General features: G+C 39.7%; 1 protein-coding gene across 1 annotated transcript in view; it reads right to left on the reverse strand.

Annotated features, from left to right (window-relative positions):
* Positions 1-20,025, reverse strand: part of PDLIM4 (PDZ and LIM domain 4) — a 732,081-nt gene that overhangs the window by 115,246 nt on the left and 596,810 nt on the right. The window contains exon 5 of the mRNA XM_086931561.1: positions 13,419-13,576. Coding sequence (XP_086787687.1) covers positions 13,419-13,576 — 158 coding nt within the window. The remainder of the gene's footprint in view (positions 1-13,418; positions 13,577-20,025) is intronic.

The raw sequence follows: 20,025 nt of genomic DNA on the forward strand, positions 1-20,025 counted from the left end.
GAGGGTGTAGCCTACTTGGTATTCCAGCTGGCAGGAGGTCCGTTTTCACACCTCGCCCCAGTCACCGGGAGGGTCTCCAGCGGGGAGCCAGAGGCGGGAGGGGCACTTCAAAGCCCGTCGCAGTGAGCTGCTAATGCCCCATTAAGCCTGGAAAGTGATTCTTTAGTGCTTCTGTGTCCTTCCTGCCCGCCCCAATAAACAACGTAACTGGCCCCAGACCCCCCAGGATATAGCGGCTTTTGTCAAAATGCCGCGATTTCTACAAAAGTGCTGATTTCGCGGGCACTTTTGCTTAAATCGCAGCATTTTTTTAAAAGTGCCGATTTCGCGGCAAATAGCGAAATCGCGATATCCTGGAGGGTCTGACTATGTTTCTTTAAGTAGCGCTTTTTGTGCAATCAAATCTTAGACCTTTTAGAAGACTGGAGGCTGTTTGGTAAGACTCTGCTTTCACCGATGTGTGTGCATGCTTGCCGCTTAGTTTTTACAATGGCAGTGCTGTAGCAATTCTATCTTCTTGCTTCTTTGCTGTCTTTAGATTTCAGCAAGTTGCTTCCTTATCCATTCCTAACTAAGGATTAGACCTCAATGCTCTTCATGAGCTGCACATCGAGTGATTTTTTTTTTTCTTGACGGTTTTCTGTTTCTTTTATTTGTAGGGTTTCTACACAAAATGCCTGAGACCTTACCCTGATGAAGAGCCCATAAATATTTTTAGGAGGTCAAAACGTGTACATTGTTACTCGGGGTCGGATTAGTAACACAGGCACTCGGGCAATGCCCGAGGGGCCGGTGTCCAGTTCCAGCTGTGGGCTGCTTTTTTGAGCAGTCTGGGGGACCGATTTGGGTGGTTTCTGTGTTGTTCGGATGCCGCCTGCGGCCCAGTGGCCTTTCTGTAGGCAGATGGGCGTCCATGGGCTCCGTTTTATCAAAGGGCAGAGGTGTCACTCCCTTTCTCTTGCTGGGCCGGTCCATTAATATATAACTATTGAGCGGGACAGGGGGGCTGAGCAGAATTGGCCTCACTTGTTTTCAGGTGTGTTTCACCAGTGTAAACTAATCCGGGCATTTTTTTTACCTCACCCCCTTTTTTTTTAAAAATAAAATTTCGCCGAGCAGTGTCTTGCGGAAAGACAAAAGTAAATTTGTGCCAATGTTTTATGCGTGCCCGGGACGATTTTTCATCCCAAGCCAACCCTGTTGTTACTTTCTTAGTCACTCGCCATGCTCCGGGAAAATGGTCTATTTTTTGTGCTTGATTTTTGTCACCATGCTCGAGTACTGTGCTGTAACCATACATTTATGTAGGTTGCGAATTGGCTTTTGTTACACAATGAAAAACACAGAACCAACCAGTAATGCTTGTATTAGATTTTAATCATGTTAGAAATATTTGATTCAAATCATACTGTTTTGAAAGGTTAAATAGATCATGAAAAACAAACTGAAAAGTGATGTGGTACAGGCAGATGTTGAATACCTGCACATGGAGAATGGAGTTTCCCTAACCAACCAAATATGGTATTTTCTTAGCATTTTTACCCTAAATCACAAATGCTAAAAGATTGCAGTTATTCATCTGTCTTCAAAAAGTTTGATATCCCAATCGACTGTTTCTAGATTCATTTTCTACTAATCGATGTTAGAGAATTTGATTTCACCAAATTCCAACCCCCAAAAATATAATTGGCTACACAAAAAAAATCAGCAATGTGGTTGCTTTCCAGAAAGCATCTGGGGTCAGATTTACCAAAGTGTCACCCAATGCGGCACAGCAGCCAAAAGTGCAGGAGAGCTCCATATTCCCTGAGCTATGCCACTCTCCTCCCCTTTCCCTAGTGCTCGTACAGAATTTAGCTGCTGAGTGCCACACTTACCACCATAGTGGATGAGTCTAGCATAGGCCTCGTACTGGAATAGTTAACTTCCAGTGCAAAATACTATGCCTAGACAACTTATAAAACGTTTTCTATTTTTCATATGTGCTGCACCGTACAGCATACATGCAAAGTCTGAAAAGAAAGGTGCCTGCTTTCAAGTAGTGTTAATTTTTTATGCAAAACCCTGGCTACAATTGTTCAAAAACCATGAGTGGCTGCATGGGAATGCTCATGTAGCACCCATGGAATTTTTTACTTGATGCTAAGTAGCGCTGGTTTTCACTAGTTTCCGGCTACTTTCTAGCACATAACATGATTTGCACTGGAAAGTAATACAAAAGGGGATGATGGACGGAGCGTTTGAGCAAATCAAACACTCACCCCCAGTCAACTGATCTGGGTTTAATCCATCACAACTCTTTAGCTCCCTCCGCCACTCCAGTGCAGACATGGCCATACGCAGTCTGACCCTGTTACATATGGGAACAGTCCAGCCCTAACTACCAAGCCAGGTCTTCCCTGGACCGAAAAAAGCATCCTGCCACTGGTTTTGGGGTAACACCACTCATCAGCCAGGCTATCTTGAATCAAGTGGCAAAGTGAGCAAGGGGCCATGTCTTGGAATACCCTGCCAACTCAGGGCAAACAAAGCAAATACAAGGAGATGATGGACGGAGCTCTGAAACTTTTCAGACACTCATGCCCAATCACAGATCTGGGTTGAATACATCATCGTTCTTTGGCTCACTTCACCACCACAGTTCAGACCCAGCTGTATGCAAATCAGGCTTGAACGTATTCCTATACGACTGCCAAGCCATGTCTTCCCTAGACCGGAAACAAGCTTCCTGGGACCGGTTTCGGGGTACCACCCCATATCAGCCAGGCGTGCTCACATCCAGTGGCAAAGTGAGCAATGCTGCCTTCCACTGCATGGTGAGGGACCTTCTAACAGTGAGTAGGGCCAAATCCAGGAATTTGGTTGATACTCTTCCAGTTTTTGGACTGGTATGGAGTTCTAGAATACAGTCTTCCAGTGCACACAACTCACTGTGGCCAGTGTCAATTGCTAGTGTAGTGCCAATAGGATTCCGGAATATTTGCACAGATGGGAAATCCCAAAAATATGTCTGTTTGTGGTGTTGAGCATTGTGTGCAATTGAAAGAGGCCAAGGGATAGATTCTGTGGATTTGAAAGGGCATCAGGTAGGCACAGTGGCATATGTTATGTTGTATGTATTGGAATCTGGGCTTCTGGTATATTTGGTGTGGAAGGGAGTTAGATAACTCCCTCTTCATCTGTGTCATGTGGCGTGGAGCCAGGTGGCATGGCATTGGGTCTGTGATGGCCCTGAAAAGCCAACAGATCAGTCTCCTGCCAGCTCCAGTTGTGTACATTGTCTGGGTTTGTTGTTGTGGGGCCGCCCTGCGTTGATGATGCCCCAAATGCTTTCCAGCTTCACAGTAAGGGGTCTGTGGATCAAACAGTGTCCTGCTGGGAGGTCAAATTATTCCATCAGCGAATCGAAAGGTATCAGGGCCCCATCGTGGAACAAATCTCCCGTGCATAAAACAAGTCCACATTATATAAGTTCCAGGAGACAATCTAGATTTCCTACTAAAATGGAATATGTGACAACCCAGTAATAAATCCCTGCAGTGGAAGTAATGTAGTCCTACGCTTAAACGTCCTATAACTAAAGTGTTAAGTTGGACAAGGAGCAGCTTGTGAATAGCTGGACAGGGTAGGTTCAAGGAACTGTTTTTTCAAGCTCTAAAATGGAAACATTCTTTCCGAAGAAAAGTAATAGGCAGGAACCCTCTGACCCAATATTCACCATGGAGACCCATACTCTAATTGTAATACATTTTATAAACTATGTTTTTGTAAAACAAAAATCACTTTACAATTCAGAAAAGTCTAAGGTTGACTTAACAAGTAAGCTTCGTCTATGCACCAAAATACAATATATGGCTTACAATGTGTCATTGAGCTTTACAGTTTCTGATCTTACTCCAGAGCTCATGGATGTTCTCTAGGGCGCCTACACTTCAGGTAAAGATTATATCCTTATCTATTTTGGTCCTCTAAACTCTCAGTCAGGACAATGCTTCTAAACCCGATGTCAGAAACAGAATCTACAGACAGAGATCACAATGTGGGGTTTTGCGTGCTTCTGGTCATCATCATCAACATCATCATCATCATCATCATCATCATCATTAGCCATAAATACTCCGCCTATGATTGATGCCTAAAAATGATTTATAAGGATGATTTTCTGGGCCCAGTCTCTTGATGGAGTAACTCACAGCATGAAAAACTAAAATAGGCATATGCAAGCCATCAACTTCCCTGTACCTTTGATTTTCAAAGCTGACTCCTTTCACGTATGAGCCGCTGACTACTGTATTGGATTGAGAATTAGAGCTGATCTGGTGTCATGTCTACTCACTTCACATTGACAATGGAGGGTGTAATATATGCTTTATCTACTGCTTCTGTTGTTATTATAACTTTGGACATCCTTTCAATATTCATCACACACTTTTTTTACCCAACTAAATCTTCACAATGAATGCATTCAGCATTTGGACAGTTCACGATTAAGGGTCTGTTCCAGTGTGGTCTCTCAGAAATCATATGTGTGGGAAGTTTATGCAATAGTGGGCCAGATGGTTCTCGGTCCATGTGGAAATGAAAGTTGATCAGTTACAAGTGGTTTAAACGAGATCCAGCCCCTGCATATGTGATTTTGGACATCACTGGACTGTATTTGTTTTCTTCAAAGACATTGGAAATTCTACTACGTTAACAATTAAATTCAAGAGAGAAATGAAAAAGAAAATGACATACTTTAGACATCAGTTCTTTTTTGAAAGAGGATTTCTTTCTATCGGATGTCCTTAAGTATATAAATTCTTGATACCACCCACCTGGTGACGCAAGGAAAAAAAAGCTTACTACCAAATTTACATAACGCACTGACTGCAGAAGGCAGATATGTCATCAATATCCCGTCAAAGTGATTACAAGTTGAGTAAGGAGTCTCAAACTTGCTTGGAGAGATAGACAGTGTGTTCTAATAGTAGTTGTTTAACCACATCAGTCGAGAAACACGTCATGGTAGAATGAAATCTAAGATCTGCAGAAATGTGCTGAACATTGTGTTCAACAAAGTAATGCAGAAGGCACTGAGGAGAAGCCTGTATACATCACCTTTTAAGAGCATGATGCCTCATTGAGCTGGAAACAAATACTCAGGCCCCTGAGCTCTCACTGCACGCCGTGTTCATCCCCGCGAGGGAGTAACTGTAAAATCACTCACAATGTAACTCTTAAGTGAAATACATACTTTACTTTAGGACACAATCTTTCCTGATTTCAGGAGGAGAACAAGGCCTGAGATGAGGCGCCATCAAAAGTCAAAAGGAAAAGATGCAATCACAAGTCGAAGACTCTCTATCCTTAATCTGGCCATTAGTTGGGACAGGACACCGGTTGGGACAAATGTCAGGTGTGTGTCACGGTGCATGCAAACATTTATAAACCCCACCATCACTGTAGAAAGATACTTCATCCGTCCCTTCCGCCTACCTTATTATTATTATTATTATTATTATTATTATTATTATTATTATTATGTTTGAGCTTGTAAAGCGCACTGTTACCCGGAGGTTTCCTGGCGCTGTGTAACGCTGGGGAACCTGTCCTGGCTTTCCCTGTGGGATGGTCCCTGCTGGGAGTCCCCAAGGTGGAGCCAAGCATCCCCGGCGTTGGAGGGGCCGTTGTGGAGATTAGGCAAGTTGATGTCCAGAGTTGCCGAGTAGGACCCCTGATAAGAGTGGGCACCGAAGCGAGAATTATCGAGTCCGCTGACCAAAGTCCATGACCCTGCCGCGTCGGAAATTGAACCCTGGTCACGGCCGACTTCTGCTCCCGGGTCTGCCGCCTCTATCCAGTGAGCCACACCACTCAACCTTATGTTGAACGTTCTCCTTATGCATCAAATCTGCAAGAGAGCATCCTAACCCGAAAAATTCACAACTCTGTGCCTCACCCCTCCCTTGCCTCTCAGTGCAGATGGTCGCACCTCGAACCCCAATCCCACAACGCCTTGAAAGACAACTCCCTCTCCTCATCATCAGGTCCTTTGCTCCCATATTCCTAATCATATTTTGGTTTCTGACCTCCATACTTCTCCTACATTGACGAAGGTAATCAGCGCTGCAAGCAGGTCACGTGCCGCTCTTTGTGCAACTGTCACAGCTCCACATAGAAAGCTGAAAAGAAAGCAAAGAGCACTTCCAATCCCACTGAGCATTCAAGGTCAGGCACAGACATTTAGCTTGTTTTTCGATTCCAGAAAATCAAACTAATTGTGCAAAACAATCAAAATGTCAACAGAGGAGATTTTGCGATTACAGGAAAGAATCAATGCTTCTTCATCTACTGTGTTGTGCCCAATGTTTTTAGAAGCACAACACACTTTACTGAGACCAGTGTTTTTAAACACCTGAATAAACACTTGTAAAGAAGCCTGGGCTCACTGCCTAAGCACTAACAGACCATGCCTGATTTGGAAATTCTCAACAACTTTGCACTATGCCATGAACAGATTCAGTATCCCTGCACAGTAGTTGGCCCAGCTCGTCCTTGCAGTATCTATAAATAACAGCCCCTCTTGGTACAAACTCAATTATCAGGCATTCACCTTTTTTCTTCTAATATTTACTGATTTTATGTTTGTGTTTTTATAGCATCTTGCTGTTATTGTAGCATTTTATTCATTTCACAATGAAGGTTTTACACACACACACACCCACACGCACGCACGCACGCACACACACACACACACACGCACACACCCAAACACACGCACACGCACACACACACACACACACACACACACACACACACACACACACACACACACACACTGAGACTGTCTCAGCCAACCAAAACAGATGTTAGTTGCTGTTTCTCTTTTTGTGTCCTCACCTTTGGCACAGAGCAATAACTGTGCAAATGACAATTACCACCATAGAATGGTCATTTAGAGGACGTCAATCACTGTTACTTAAGCAGTAAGGATTAACAAACTGAGCACTAGACTGTGACTGTCAGTCTTCTATGATCAGTATGTGTGTGTTTCTCTCTGTGTGTACATTTTAATTCTGCAAATCTTTCCATGCCGTTTGTAACAGGGTAAATTAGTAGAAGTTTTCAGACCCAATGGGTTTTGTGGAAATGTTTCTGCATGAAGCCTATTTCGGGCTAAATAAATAACTTAAAACTTGCTCACTAACTTAAACCAAACCATTGGTGCATTTCATGTGCTGTTGTAATTACAATGTGAATGTTTATAGAACCACAGATATTAACAGGGGACATTCACTCATTTACTCCATTGCCAAGCAGAAATCATCAATAATTTTCATCAGCAACCGAGAAACCTTCTGGGTATTTCAACTCTGGTTGTTTTTTTATTTTTTATTTTAATACATTATTTAAAAGGGTTCCTTGTCCTCATCCATTTGCCAAGGGCATGTGACATCAAAGGCCTTGTGGGTGCGGCATGTTGTACCTAAGGTGTCATTTGCCAAGACAAATAGGTATGTCTTGTTGCTGTACTCTCGGTACAGCCAGCTCTCATCAGGGGACTCCTTTGTCAAGATGGCGTCAGCCAAAGGGTGAGGAATCGCTAGGTCTTAATAAAAACATTCTACAAAATGGAGTAACTACACATGTGCTCTAGAAAGCAGGTATCTGATGGGGGGAGCCTGCTGTATAGGCTCATCTATCAAAATAGGTAATTGTTTATGTTATATATTGTTTTTAACTGCAAACACTCAATATCAAATAAATGTAAAAGTGTAATGAACTGAAATATCTTTGCTGTTCTTTGAGGCCGATTATCTCCAAAGGCTGCAGGACTCCAGCTGAGGACACACAGTGCCTTTCAGGAAACCTGTCAAATTCACAGCAAGAAACTGCTCTCATTTCAGAAACAGTTTGGAGCTATCTGTATGAAAACAAACAGTGCTTTTGGCAGCGAAACTTTCCATCCTATAAAAATGCAACCATTGCCTTTTTTGTAGTTTCATAGAACGTGGATGGAGGTACGTTTGACACTGCTGAACGTCATGTTGTGCAACTGTGAGGTGATGTAGCGACCCCAAGACGACTGGGGCCACCAGGCGCTCGGAATTAAAGAATGGAGGCGTGGCCACCACAGGAGGTCCCGAGGATCTCAGTTGCAACCCTAATGAGCCTGTTGCTTTTCATTTGAACTAACTGCTCAGCCTCAGTTTCCTACTGGGGTGGATTGAGGAGACATAAATGCATTTGTGCAGCACCCGTGTTATGCAGGAACCAGAAAGGAACCGAGCCCAACCATTCTGTGATCCGGTACCTCATGACAGTGGCATTTTCCATGTACTAGATGTCTATATTTCTGCTTCTGATTGCGGTACCTGTTTATAAAGCATTTTAAACACGGTGAAGTTAATTATTAGCTTCACACTTGTTATGACTCCATCAGTGTCATCTTTTGATGTCACTGGGGACAAAGATCATGCGATGCCCCCCCCCCTATTTTGAAATACAAGTATAATGGTAAAAGTAATGTCACTTCCACTATCCCATCATCACCATCATTGTCATAGTCTTCACAACCTTGTTTTCACTACAAACAATCCAAACCATGAATAGAAGCTGTACAATGACATGTACAATGCTCAGAATGATCTGAACAAGCTCTATAGTGGTGCACCAAAACGGCCTCCACTGGGATAGCTCTGGTTTGCCCTGCACACCAATTACTGTGACAGTAACCAAATGACATTTGAATAATTCCTTCAATCTCTTGAGCTGTCGGCGCTATTGTAGAGCTCCACAGAGAGTTACGAGAGGTGCTCTTGGTCTCAGCATGGCGGGGAGCTGCTTCTTTCCAGCCCCGATGTGTCTATTCAGAGGGGCCCATAGACCCTCTTTCTCCTGAGGAGGATACCACATGAAAAGGATTGCCTTCCACATCATGCTTTAAGTTGATTTCAAATTCTGCGAAATTTAGGAATTCTTTCCCCCACAGTCACTTTATTCTTATGAGTCAATATACGCAATTAATATGGATGGTGCTGCATTATTAAGGTTTTACCCGCAGTGCAATTAACATTCACATACACTATTTGTATTGCTGGATAACCTGGAGCAAGAATAGTATTTCCAGGTATTTCGGCTCCATTTACCACCTGCTGTGATAAGAGCTAAAGGTACTCTTCTTCTCTCATATATTTCCTGCTTCTAGCAGACAACTTTCTTCTTATAACTGCTTCTGCCTCTGAACTCACCAGCCGCCGCCCGTGGAGGGAGTTCCGGTGGGGCAGAAAGGTGGGAGGGGCAGGGTGGAGAGTGCTAAAAAACGGAATATGGTTAAATGGAGGTAAGTAACAATTTAATAAATAAAACGAATTTCGTAGCGCGCCCTGCATCGCAAAATGCCAAAATTGGCTTAACAATGAGAGCATCTAGCAACAAGTTTTGGTTTAAGGACAACACAGCTTTGATTAGTGTGCTTACTTGTGTTGTTGCTGAAGCTACTCCAATGAAAACATCTCTTACAGACATCGAGAATAGGAACAAGCAATACAGGGCCATATGTAGGTAATATGTAGGTAATCTAATTTTACTGTTTCATAAATACCGAATTTTACCGATTCGGTATTTAGGAATCGGTAAATTGAATGTAGATAAAAATTCGGTAAATTTTACCGATTCAGTAATATTCGTTATTACCGATTCGGTAATTCCCATTCATTCCTATGGGCCTAGAGGCCCATAGGAATGAATGGGAAGCCATTCACTATTACAGATTCGGTATATACCCAATCGGTAATAGGGGGAGCATATTCAAGGGTGGCAAGGTGTCATATTGACACCCTGTTGCACCACTGAATCGTGCATGAGTGCACATGTGGTGCGCATACACACCCTAAGGGCATGTATGTCTGTCACATGGCACCTTAAAAAAAGCTAATTATTGCTTTTTCAAAGGTATTCGGTATTTATCATCAACTTGTAGTTGGTGGTAAATAACGAATCCTGAATGCAAAAATGCACTCACTTGAGTGCCTCCTACATAGCATTTAGGGATTTGGTATTTTACTGATTCCTTAAAATAAGGAATCGGTAAATTACTGAATCTTTAAAACCTGCCTCCTACATCAGAAAATGCAAAATACTGTTCGGTAACGGGAAAATTACCGATTTTCGGCCGTTACCGACCGGTATTTAGCTACCTACATATGGCCCATAATCTCCATATTTTTAATGTACCAGCAAATGTTCAATGACAAAGTTGTTGAAATGATCTGGAAAACATCTTTCCAAAACAACTACATTTAAAGTTTACTGCGAAGTTAGACAAATCGATAAAGGCCACCCAAATCCTTCAAATCGCGAGGTTCATTAATCTAATCCCACGCATTTCATCTTCAAGGTACTGTGTCATCATCACCGGGTTATCGTTAACAAAATCTATTCTTGAAGCACCAACCTTGGCAGTAGAAAGAAATAAATATACACCAATACTTTGCTAAGGAAACAGTATTTCACTTAGAAAACGATTGCTATACATGAAAAGTTCTCTGCTTTGAGGCCCTGTTTGAAAGATACAGGGACCAAATATAGCCTTTTTGACCCACTGATGATTAGAATTTAGCAGAATGTTATATTTAAATCTTTCGACTCTCATGCAGGCTTAATTGAATATCTTGATCAACACGATCCTCTTGCAATGGACTCACAACATTCTAATGAGTTATAAAAGTTATTTTGATGGTATTATATCTTCTATTGTACTGATTAACTAAGGAAGGGACTTATTTTGCCATTTCATTTACTTATTTATGTGGTTCCTATAATGAAACGATTCTTTGTTGTCTGTCTTGTGTATACATTTTATGTGAGCTACAATATATTTCAATCACCCACTATTATTTGCCGTTATTTGTGTTGTTCTTATTTTCTTTTTCTTTTCCTCTTTAGTTATGTCTGGTTTTTGCAATCTTAAATTTGCAGAGTGGTGAGATAAGTGTTCTTCAGAAACCACAGATAAATTACAACATTTTATGAAACCTGAAATTTTTTTATTTGGTCACCAGTTAAATGTCAAAATAATGGAGATGCTATCCTTTTTTCTCCAAAGTTATGTGCCCAAATTGTATATAATTATAATGGCTCAGATGGGAGATATGCTCACGCTAAAGTTAAGTTTAAGAAATATATCCCACATTAAATTAATGTAAATGATCTAACTGCTTACAATCCTACAATTTGAGGAGATATTACATCAGAAATTATTATTTTCTATGACTTAGGAACAATGGAAGGACTATAAATTATTCTGCCTTGCCTCTCATTTTGAGACATGAAAACAAAAAGAGGATGGTATTGAAGACAAGGAAGCCTTCAATTGTTTCCCTTAATTTCAGCCTTTCGTTTCTTCGAAATTAAGATAAATAGATAAAATGCTTTCTACTGGCGGCATTGTTGAGTGTCCACTAGGAGTGAAGAGTGGACTGAGCCATAAGGGCCGCAGATGGGAAAGTGGGAGGGGAAGAACAGGATAGGTTGGGGGCTGAGGGCTAACTAGGAACACATAGTTTAAGGTCTGATGGATGAAGAAGAGAGAATGGTGAGTTTGGGGAATGAAATGCACAAAGGGGAAACAAATAAGGGGGCAAAGGAGAAACTAGATGGGGTTGGGGTGGAGATTGAGAAGCTCACAGGGGAAAGAACTGACAAGCACCAGAAGGGGTGGCAGATGGGAGAAACAAATAACGAGACACACAGGAGGGAACCAGCAGAGCAGAGAGAAGACTATACTTGTATAGTCCTTCGTGCAATTCAAACCAAGCACTGCCTTTTATGCATAGATATATACCTGAACAGCCAATTACATCTTCTGAGAGATATATATTCCTCTGGGTGACCAAAGATTTGACTGGCAAAGTTTCAGAGAGAAAATGGAAACAAGGGAACTAAAAAAGCCAGTAACTAAAGGGGCAGATCCCAAGCCTACTCAAAGTATTTTCTAAGCAAAAGGTTTAAACATGTTGAAGAATTACAGTGAATCATAACTTCCAAGATTTCTGAATCAATCTACAATATACTCGCAAGACTTGTTTTCATTTGCTAATTCTTATGGTATTTTTTGATTGAGTGCAGCACTTCTCAGAGGGGCCAGGAGTGAGCTCTTGAAGATGGAATCAATTATAAAACGCTTTATGGAGCACAGACATCTGTCGGTTCCTTCCAAATAAATACATTAGAGAAAAGAGAGTGTAAAGCAAAGTGTAAGAGAAAGTAAATGTGTGGAGGTCACTATTTCAATTCCCCACAGTAGCAATTTAGCATATTTAGGTAGCTGTTTTCAATTCTGTTAATGATCATGACTGCTAAATTGCACAATGCCTTGGCAATTTACTACATGTAACCACAGTCAGGCTTTTCTTGAACTTTCATAATTGCATTTGTTGAACATTAAGTCTCTGAGAGGGCCTTGGAGGATACGCTCGAATGAATGACTGTGAAAAGAAATTGAATTCATTCAGCATTTAGGAAGGTTTGCCTCCTAAAGTCTGTTTATTATACAAAATGCTGCATCAGCTGATGCGACTTGATGCTTCAGATGCACATTTTATTGTGTGCTTATTGACATCTGATAAATATGTGCAAAAATCTATCAAGGGAGAAATCCGTTTTCCTGGTATGTGCACTGTTCTGCAGTGAGCCCAATGTAGTTTTACATGTCTGTGAAGTGTTAATGGGGCACGCAGACCTCTGCCTGCACCAGGCACGTGCATGTAGGTTACATACCTGCCAACTTGAAGAACAATCTCACAGTGTGAGGATGGGCGGGGCTTGAAGGGGGTGCGGCCTTGTGCCGAGAAGTACCTAGGAGACACTTTTGAACCCCGCCCCCAAGTCCTCTCCTTCCCCTCAAAAAAAGCTTATTGATGCTGGTGCCCATGTCCTGGGCTGTTTTCATACCCCTTAATGGATGTCGGAAGTTCAAGGCCTCTCGAAAATGAGCTGGAAAACAACTATTTGCAGTGGTTTTCAGCTCGTTTTCCCTGCCACGGTGTGATATCGGCTCCTCACTGGGTGATTGTGTGATGGGAGCCGATATTGTTTGTCAAACAGTGGTACCGTGTGAGTTGGCAGGTATGAGGATACCCACCAGTTCAAATCAGGGTCAAGTGGTTGCCAAACTAAATGTCACTTGACTGGTTTTCAAGGCAGTCACACGCCTGTAGATAATCAATTACATTTAGGCTAAAAATAAATAAATAATGACAATAACAATAATTATTTTTGTTGTTGTTATTAATAGTATTATTCTTGTTGTTACTGTTATTATTGTTCTAAAATAATACTAGTATTAAAGCCAACCTGGTTATTAAATGCACTCCACTTAGTTTATCCTCTAGTTTGTCATCATATTATTAAAGTGAAAAAAAACCTTGACTTACCGTTCTCGCCAGCTTCTAACATTCCCTGCAAATATTTGAAAGATCCCGACTGTTTGGGCTGTGAAACTGGTTCTTCGTAATCCTGAAGCATTCTGTACACATCAGAATCCATATCAATCCCATTCCTTTGTCTTGGATTTGACCGCTGAGGATCGGCGCTGGGTAAAAAGAGAAAAAGGCCAGACATATGTCAAAATATCCTCACAACTCCCCTTTGTTTTGCAACACAAGAAAACACTTGCCACCTATTTCGTCAAATGCTAATTGTTAATTTGTTATAAATAATTATATAACTGAAATATTAATCAACATTTCAAGCATGGTCAGCACTCATTTTTCAGACAGCAATTTGCTGACAAGTGAGGGGTGGGTGAGCATTTAAGATGTGTGTATTCATTATATCCATAGAGATATATGTCATACTGCCAATCTCACATTTCCAGGCTCGACTGCCAAATGTGAGGAGTTTTGCCTAATTTCTGTGCTCAAAAATTGAAAGAAAAACTGATTCTCTAAGTTGATGTTTTCTCTCCGTTGAGCATATTCATCGACTTATAAGACTAAATTCTTGACTATATGGCATTCTTTCAACTGGATTTCTCGAGACAAACTACTCGGGATCAGCTTTAATCTTAAACATTCCACCCTCTTTTCAGATCTTCTAATAAAATATATCAGATTTCACCTCACCCTCTGCTGGATGAAACTGTTTAACGTAAGGAAAATGCCCCGGAAGTCCCAAACCCTTACTGAAAAACTTTTGTGGAGCACTTCAATAATTTTTCACCAGAGCCTGTTACACATCTGTTGTTTAGCCACAGATAAGTCAAGCAGTAGATGTTGCATAATAATCTTCTTGATGACACAGAATCTGGCCTTGGAGCAGGCTTCAGTTCTGAAACATTCAGACTCTGAGTGGACGAAGTGGTCCACAGTGTCATTACCTCTGGCAGTCTCTGCCTCTTGATGCTCAAAGCCCCGATGGCAGATTTTAATGTTTTTAATCATTAAATCTAGTTGGATGCATTAAAATAAGGTTTAGGCTTTGAAGGGACAGTTTTAAATTATATTTCAATTTACCTAACGGATCCAGCTAGTAAAACTTATTTTCTAACAAACACCTCCAACACAAGGTGTTCCACAAGTTCTATGTCTGTACACACACTTTAATCTGTCTCTAGAACTCCGCAGAGAGCTTATTTACTGATTGGGCAAACTTGCAGTCTGTAAATCTAACATCTCCAAATGGCATCACATTTCTTGCTTTGAACCCTCAGAAAATTAAAGCCTGGTAAATATACTACCACCTATGATTAATTTCACAATGAAAAATAATATTCATATCTTGCCCCCTCCTAACCTACCTATAAACCCTGATTTGATTTCATATCTATCCTTACTAGCAAAAATTGCATCATTGACTAGAAAAAATCAATTAACTGTATTCTTGACAAAATACCTCATTTGTATACAAAATTAACAGCATTACGAAAAAAACTAAATTCCAAAAGAATTTACTGTGAGGGATAAAAATATACACCTCAGAACAAGATCTCGAAGCCAATCAAGTCAGCTCTGTTCATGATCGCTTTTAGCAACTCACTGCTCAAGGAGGTTCTGGAAATCCACCTCACCCTTTTGAAGGAACCTCTTCATGCTTAGGCCTGTCTATTAATTGGCTGCAAACAATATGATCATACTACTCGCATACTAGTCATGGTGCAATGGATACCCAGAGATGGTAGATACATATGGACTACAGCGCGCCTGCTTAATATAACTCACAAGTGGACATCAAAAAATCCAAAAACTTTGAGAGACAGAGCGTGTACTCAGAAGCTCAGAGATCTTTCTCTTAGAAATCATGAGTTAACGAATCCCACCAAGACAGCTTCCTTTTCATGTGATGGTGAAAATATGGATCTCCCTCCCTCTATTTTCTAACCTATTTCATTGAATGCTGCTTCACGAACACATAAAACTATTTCGCATGACATTTCAATATTGGACTTTGTTAACAAAATATTTCTCCTCCATTTCATAAACTACCGGTCTAATTTCACAAAATAGATTCTTCTTAAATGTCTTCTATCTTTTCGTTATGCCCTCAACTCTTGAGGTTTTCCAGCACCCTCTTTTTAAAACAGATTCTCCTCAAGCCTACATATTTGCCATATTACAAACTGTAAGCATTTGTCCTGCCTCTTCCACAAATCCTTCTTCACCCTACGTAGGCTCTAAACCTATGAACTTTTGTTCAAAGCCAGTCTTATAAATGCTCTTCTTAAATCTTTCTATTAAAATAAGGCATGTTGTCCTACAATGTTCAATGCAGTCTATAAGACACATCTATATAATTACTCCCTTCACCAAATGACACAGATCCATATTACAGTTTCTTCACACAATATGTATTTTTGATTGTTTCAATTTGTGCATTTATTTACTCTTTAATATGTTTTATATGTACACTATGGGGCCCATTAGGATGGCGGGCGGATCGCCCCCGCCATCCGTGCCGGAATGACCCCCCCACCATATTAGCATGGCTGGGGGTCCGCGGCGGACAGAAAGACCGTCCGCCGCTTTTGCGGAAAAGGGTTCATATGGTGGCGGTGTCTATGAGACACCACCAGCCATACTACAATGGGCTTTTACCAATGCCTTTCCATGGCAGCAATGCCGCCACAGAAAGGCATGCAGAGTCTGCTCTGGGGCCCGTTGCGGACCCCAAGGACTCCAGGGGGGTGGCGGGTGCACATGGGGGGTACCTATGGTACCCCCCTGCATTTCAAAGTACAACGTGGCAGGTACTTGTCACGTTGTGCTTTGAAATGCACAACCTGTATTTTTACCATTGTGGCGGGCGGTGCTTTCAGCACTGCCTGCCACAAGGGTAAAAATACAGGATGCGCCCGCCACTGTTGCGGTTGCATCCTAATTCCCCCCACGGAACCCCCGCTCTTATGGCGGGTGGTCCCTTGTACCAGGAGGATGGCGGGCGGGCAAAGTCCACCCGCCATCCTAATGGGGGACTCTGTTTAGTTGCCACACCCATTCTATGTAACATGCTCTGATGCCCACCACAACTAACTCACAGTTCCAGTTTGCATTTAATACAACCAGCAAATAGCAAAATAATCAGATTCTTTGTCTTGAGTTTATCATATTGAGAAGGAGTATAATACTCAATTGTGAAGGCTAGTATGCCCTGCCATCTCTCTCTATCTTCCAATGTGATGTGCTTCTATGGGTGTTGGAAACTCTGACCCAACTCAGGGTGGTCTATTCTGTTTAGTAATATGTTGCAATAATGAGTTGTTAGGATCCCATATCTAAGGCACTACTTCCAAAAATGTAAACAATTCAAAATATCCTCTAGAATGAATTCATTCACCATGGAGTTCCCGGGTTAAATGTTCAGGGAATTATGTCTGTCCTCCTTTACACGTACTGTGTAATACCTAAGAAGGAGATCTTTCTCTGAATGATATTACTAAGGATGTTGTGCTCAGGCAAAAGAATGTAGCTGCCAAGAAAATATTTTTTGTTTACCGTAACTCATTATGACTAATATTAGGTTATTTACTTGGGCCACTAACGTCAGAAGTAAAGGATATTTATCTCTACACTTCCTAACTACTGCGGTGTGTTATAAGATATTATCTATTGAGCTAGTAGTTGAACTAAAAAAGGCACGCAAGTGCTTTTTGATCTAAAATAAGGTTTATGACTTGGATATAAGAATGGCCATTTTGAACAGTAGCCACTGACCTGTCTGCTGATTATTGGCATGATCATGTGAAGGTCCGTAAACAACATTTAGGCAGAAACCAGTGGATGGGCTGAAGCCATGCTTCGTTTTCATCAAAAAAGTGGATTTTTCTAAATAAGGTCATATGCTTTAGAACACCTAAAGCAGTGCATTGACTCACTTTGTTGGTTGCAATTCCCTACTAGGGGTGAGGTAAATATGAAATATAATGCCTCAATTGGAGCAGTCTGGTGTTTGGTGCAATATGTATCACACTTGATGAATAACAAAACCCTGGAAAGATCATCAGGTGTGATAAAAATATGCAATTAGGAGTTTCCCCATAGTGAATGAAAAATATTTGTAGATTTTGGCAAAATTATGTTTTTCTGTAAGTATCTGGGGAATTTTCATACAACCTGCGGAAATTGAGTTACGGCGTATTAGAGGGCGAGTTTTGAATCATGATGGTGTTGTAGGCAGTAATTTGATTTGCTAGTTTACCGCTTGTGTCAGCCCTATCAGGAACTGGTCCATCTTGTTGGCTGCATCCACTTACTGTGTACCCAAGCATTAATAGTGTGTGGTTGTTGAGAGTGAAGCCATTCAACAGCTGTCCCTCAGACCTCTTAGAGAACAGGTGGGGGTCTGCAGCAATGTCAGCCTCTCAAGTACTCAGTCATTGAGGAGGCGCTTTAGCAAACAATAAAAGGGAAATACAGTGACACACCCTGTGCATGCTTGGAGTTGGTTTGAACTTTTTAAAGGAATGACTCTGGAGTGATTTGGCATTAGCTGTTACTATGAAAGAAGCCTACCCGCCTGATTACAGCATTATTTCATAGTCAGGATATGAGACAAATATCTAGACATGTGAATTCCACCTGCCCAACAGGTTGATAGTTGTAAGGTGCCACACGGGGTAGATTGTTGGATAATGTGCATGACTTGGGACACAAATTGGATGGCAAACATTAGATGATAGTGTGAATTTATCACTTGGGAGACTTTTAAGGCCCTACTTATGATATTCTTGTTGTTGGACTTGGCCCTTTTTGCAGGGACATCCCAGAACTTTTTGCCCTCCTCCTGTATTTTTTTTACACGTTTTTTGTTGGTTTTATGACCCTGGGCACTCTACCACTGTTGATCAGCGCTAAAGTGCATATGCTCTCTCTTGTAAAGTTGTTAAAAATGGTCTACACCTGTTTGGCATATTTAATTTTCATGTACATCCCTTGTACAGTGGTATCCGGTATACACTCAAAATATCGAGTTTTTAATATCGATTACATTAATATTGAATATAAAATATAGAATGGACACAATATCGAATGGACAGAATATAGACTACAAAAATATCGAATAGAATAGCAGTAATATCGAATGAAAAATATAGAATGGATACAATATCGAATGGACAGAATATAGACAACAAAAATATAGAATGGACAGAATATAGACAACAAAAATATAGAATGGACAGAATATAGACAACAAAAATATCGAATTTGAGGTAAGTAAGTTAATTTCAATTTTTTTATAATATCTAATTTGTTAAAGCGATTTTTTACGTTACTATATGTGTGAAAAGTGTATATTTATTTAATAATTTATTTTATTTAATTAATTTTATGGTATTTAATTTTTGCGTAATATAATTCTGTAGCGGGTTGTGGGTTTATATGGGAATATGATGGGAAGTAATTTAATTATAATTAATTGAATTTTTTAATTTATTTATTGGTATTTTTTAATTCATTGTTAATTGGTAATTAATTCAAATATAATTGGTGATTATTTTAATTGATTGATTAATTGATAACTATGTTAATTTTATTAATTTATTTTCTGTAGCAGGTTGTGGGATTATAGGGAAATAGGGTGGGAAGTAATTTAATTATAATTAATTAAAGTTTTTAATTCATTTATTGGTATTTATTTTCAATTAATTGTTAATGAATTGATAATTGGTAATTAATTAAAATATCATTTGTGATTGATTTTAATTGATTAATTAATTGATAATTATGTTAATTTTATTAATTTATTTTCTGTAGCAGGTTGTGGGTTTATAGGGGAATAGGGTGGGAAGTAATTTAATTATAATTCATTATTTATTTTATTAATTTATTGGTATTTTTTAAATTAATTGTTAATTAATTGTTAATTGGTAATTAATTAAAATAAAATGTGTGATTAATTTTAATTGATTAATTAATTGATAATTATATTAATTGTATTTATTTATTTAATGTAGCAGGTTGTGGGTTTATAGGGGAATAGGGTGGGAAGTAATTATAAATATTTTAATTTTTAAATTTATTTATTGGTATTTATTTTGAATTATTTGTTATTTAAATTTGTAATTGGTAATTAATTAAAATTTGATTGGTAATTAATTTGAATTAATTGATTAATTGATCATTATGTTAATGTTATTAATTTATTTTCTGTTGTGGGTTGTGTGTTTATAGCGGAATAGGGTGGGAAGTAATTTAATTGTAATTAATCAAATATTTTAATTTATTTATTGTTTTTTTGTTGTTCTAATTTTTTATTATTTTATAATTGTTTATTGGTAAATAATTTGATTAATAGGTAATAATTTTTAATGATTTGTATTTTTAGTTGATTATTTTTTATATTATATAAAATTGTTAATTACTTTTAATTAATTTGCAATTGGTATTAATATTACATTTATTTTTATTTAGATATGAAGTATTTACTTTCCCTACTGTTGCACTCTCTGGAGTGGGAATAGTAATTTTTACCCCTACGCTATCCTACGCTTTCCCTACTGTTGCACTCTCTGGAGTGGGAATAGTAATTTTTACCCCTACGCTATCC

The sequence above is a fragment of the Lissotriton vulgaris genome, chromosome 7 (assembly GCF_964263255.1).
Source record: "Lissotriton vulgaris chromosome 7, aLisVul1.2, whole genome shotgun sequence".
Taxonomy (NCBI): Eukaryota; Metazoa; Chordata; class Amphibia; order Caudata; family Salamandridae; genus Lissotriton; species Lissotriton vulgaris.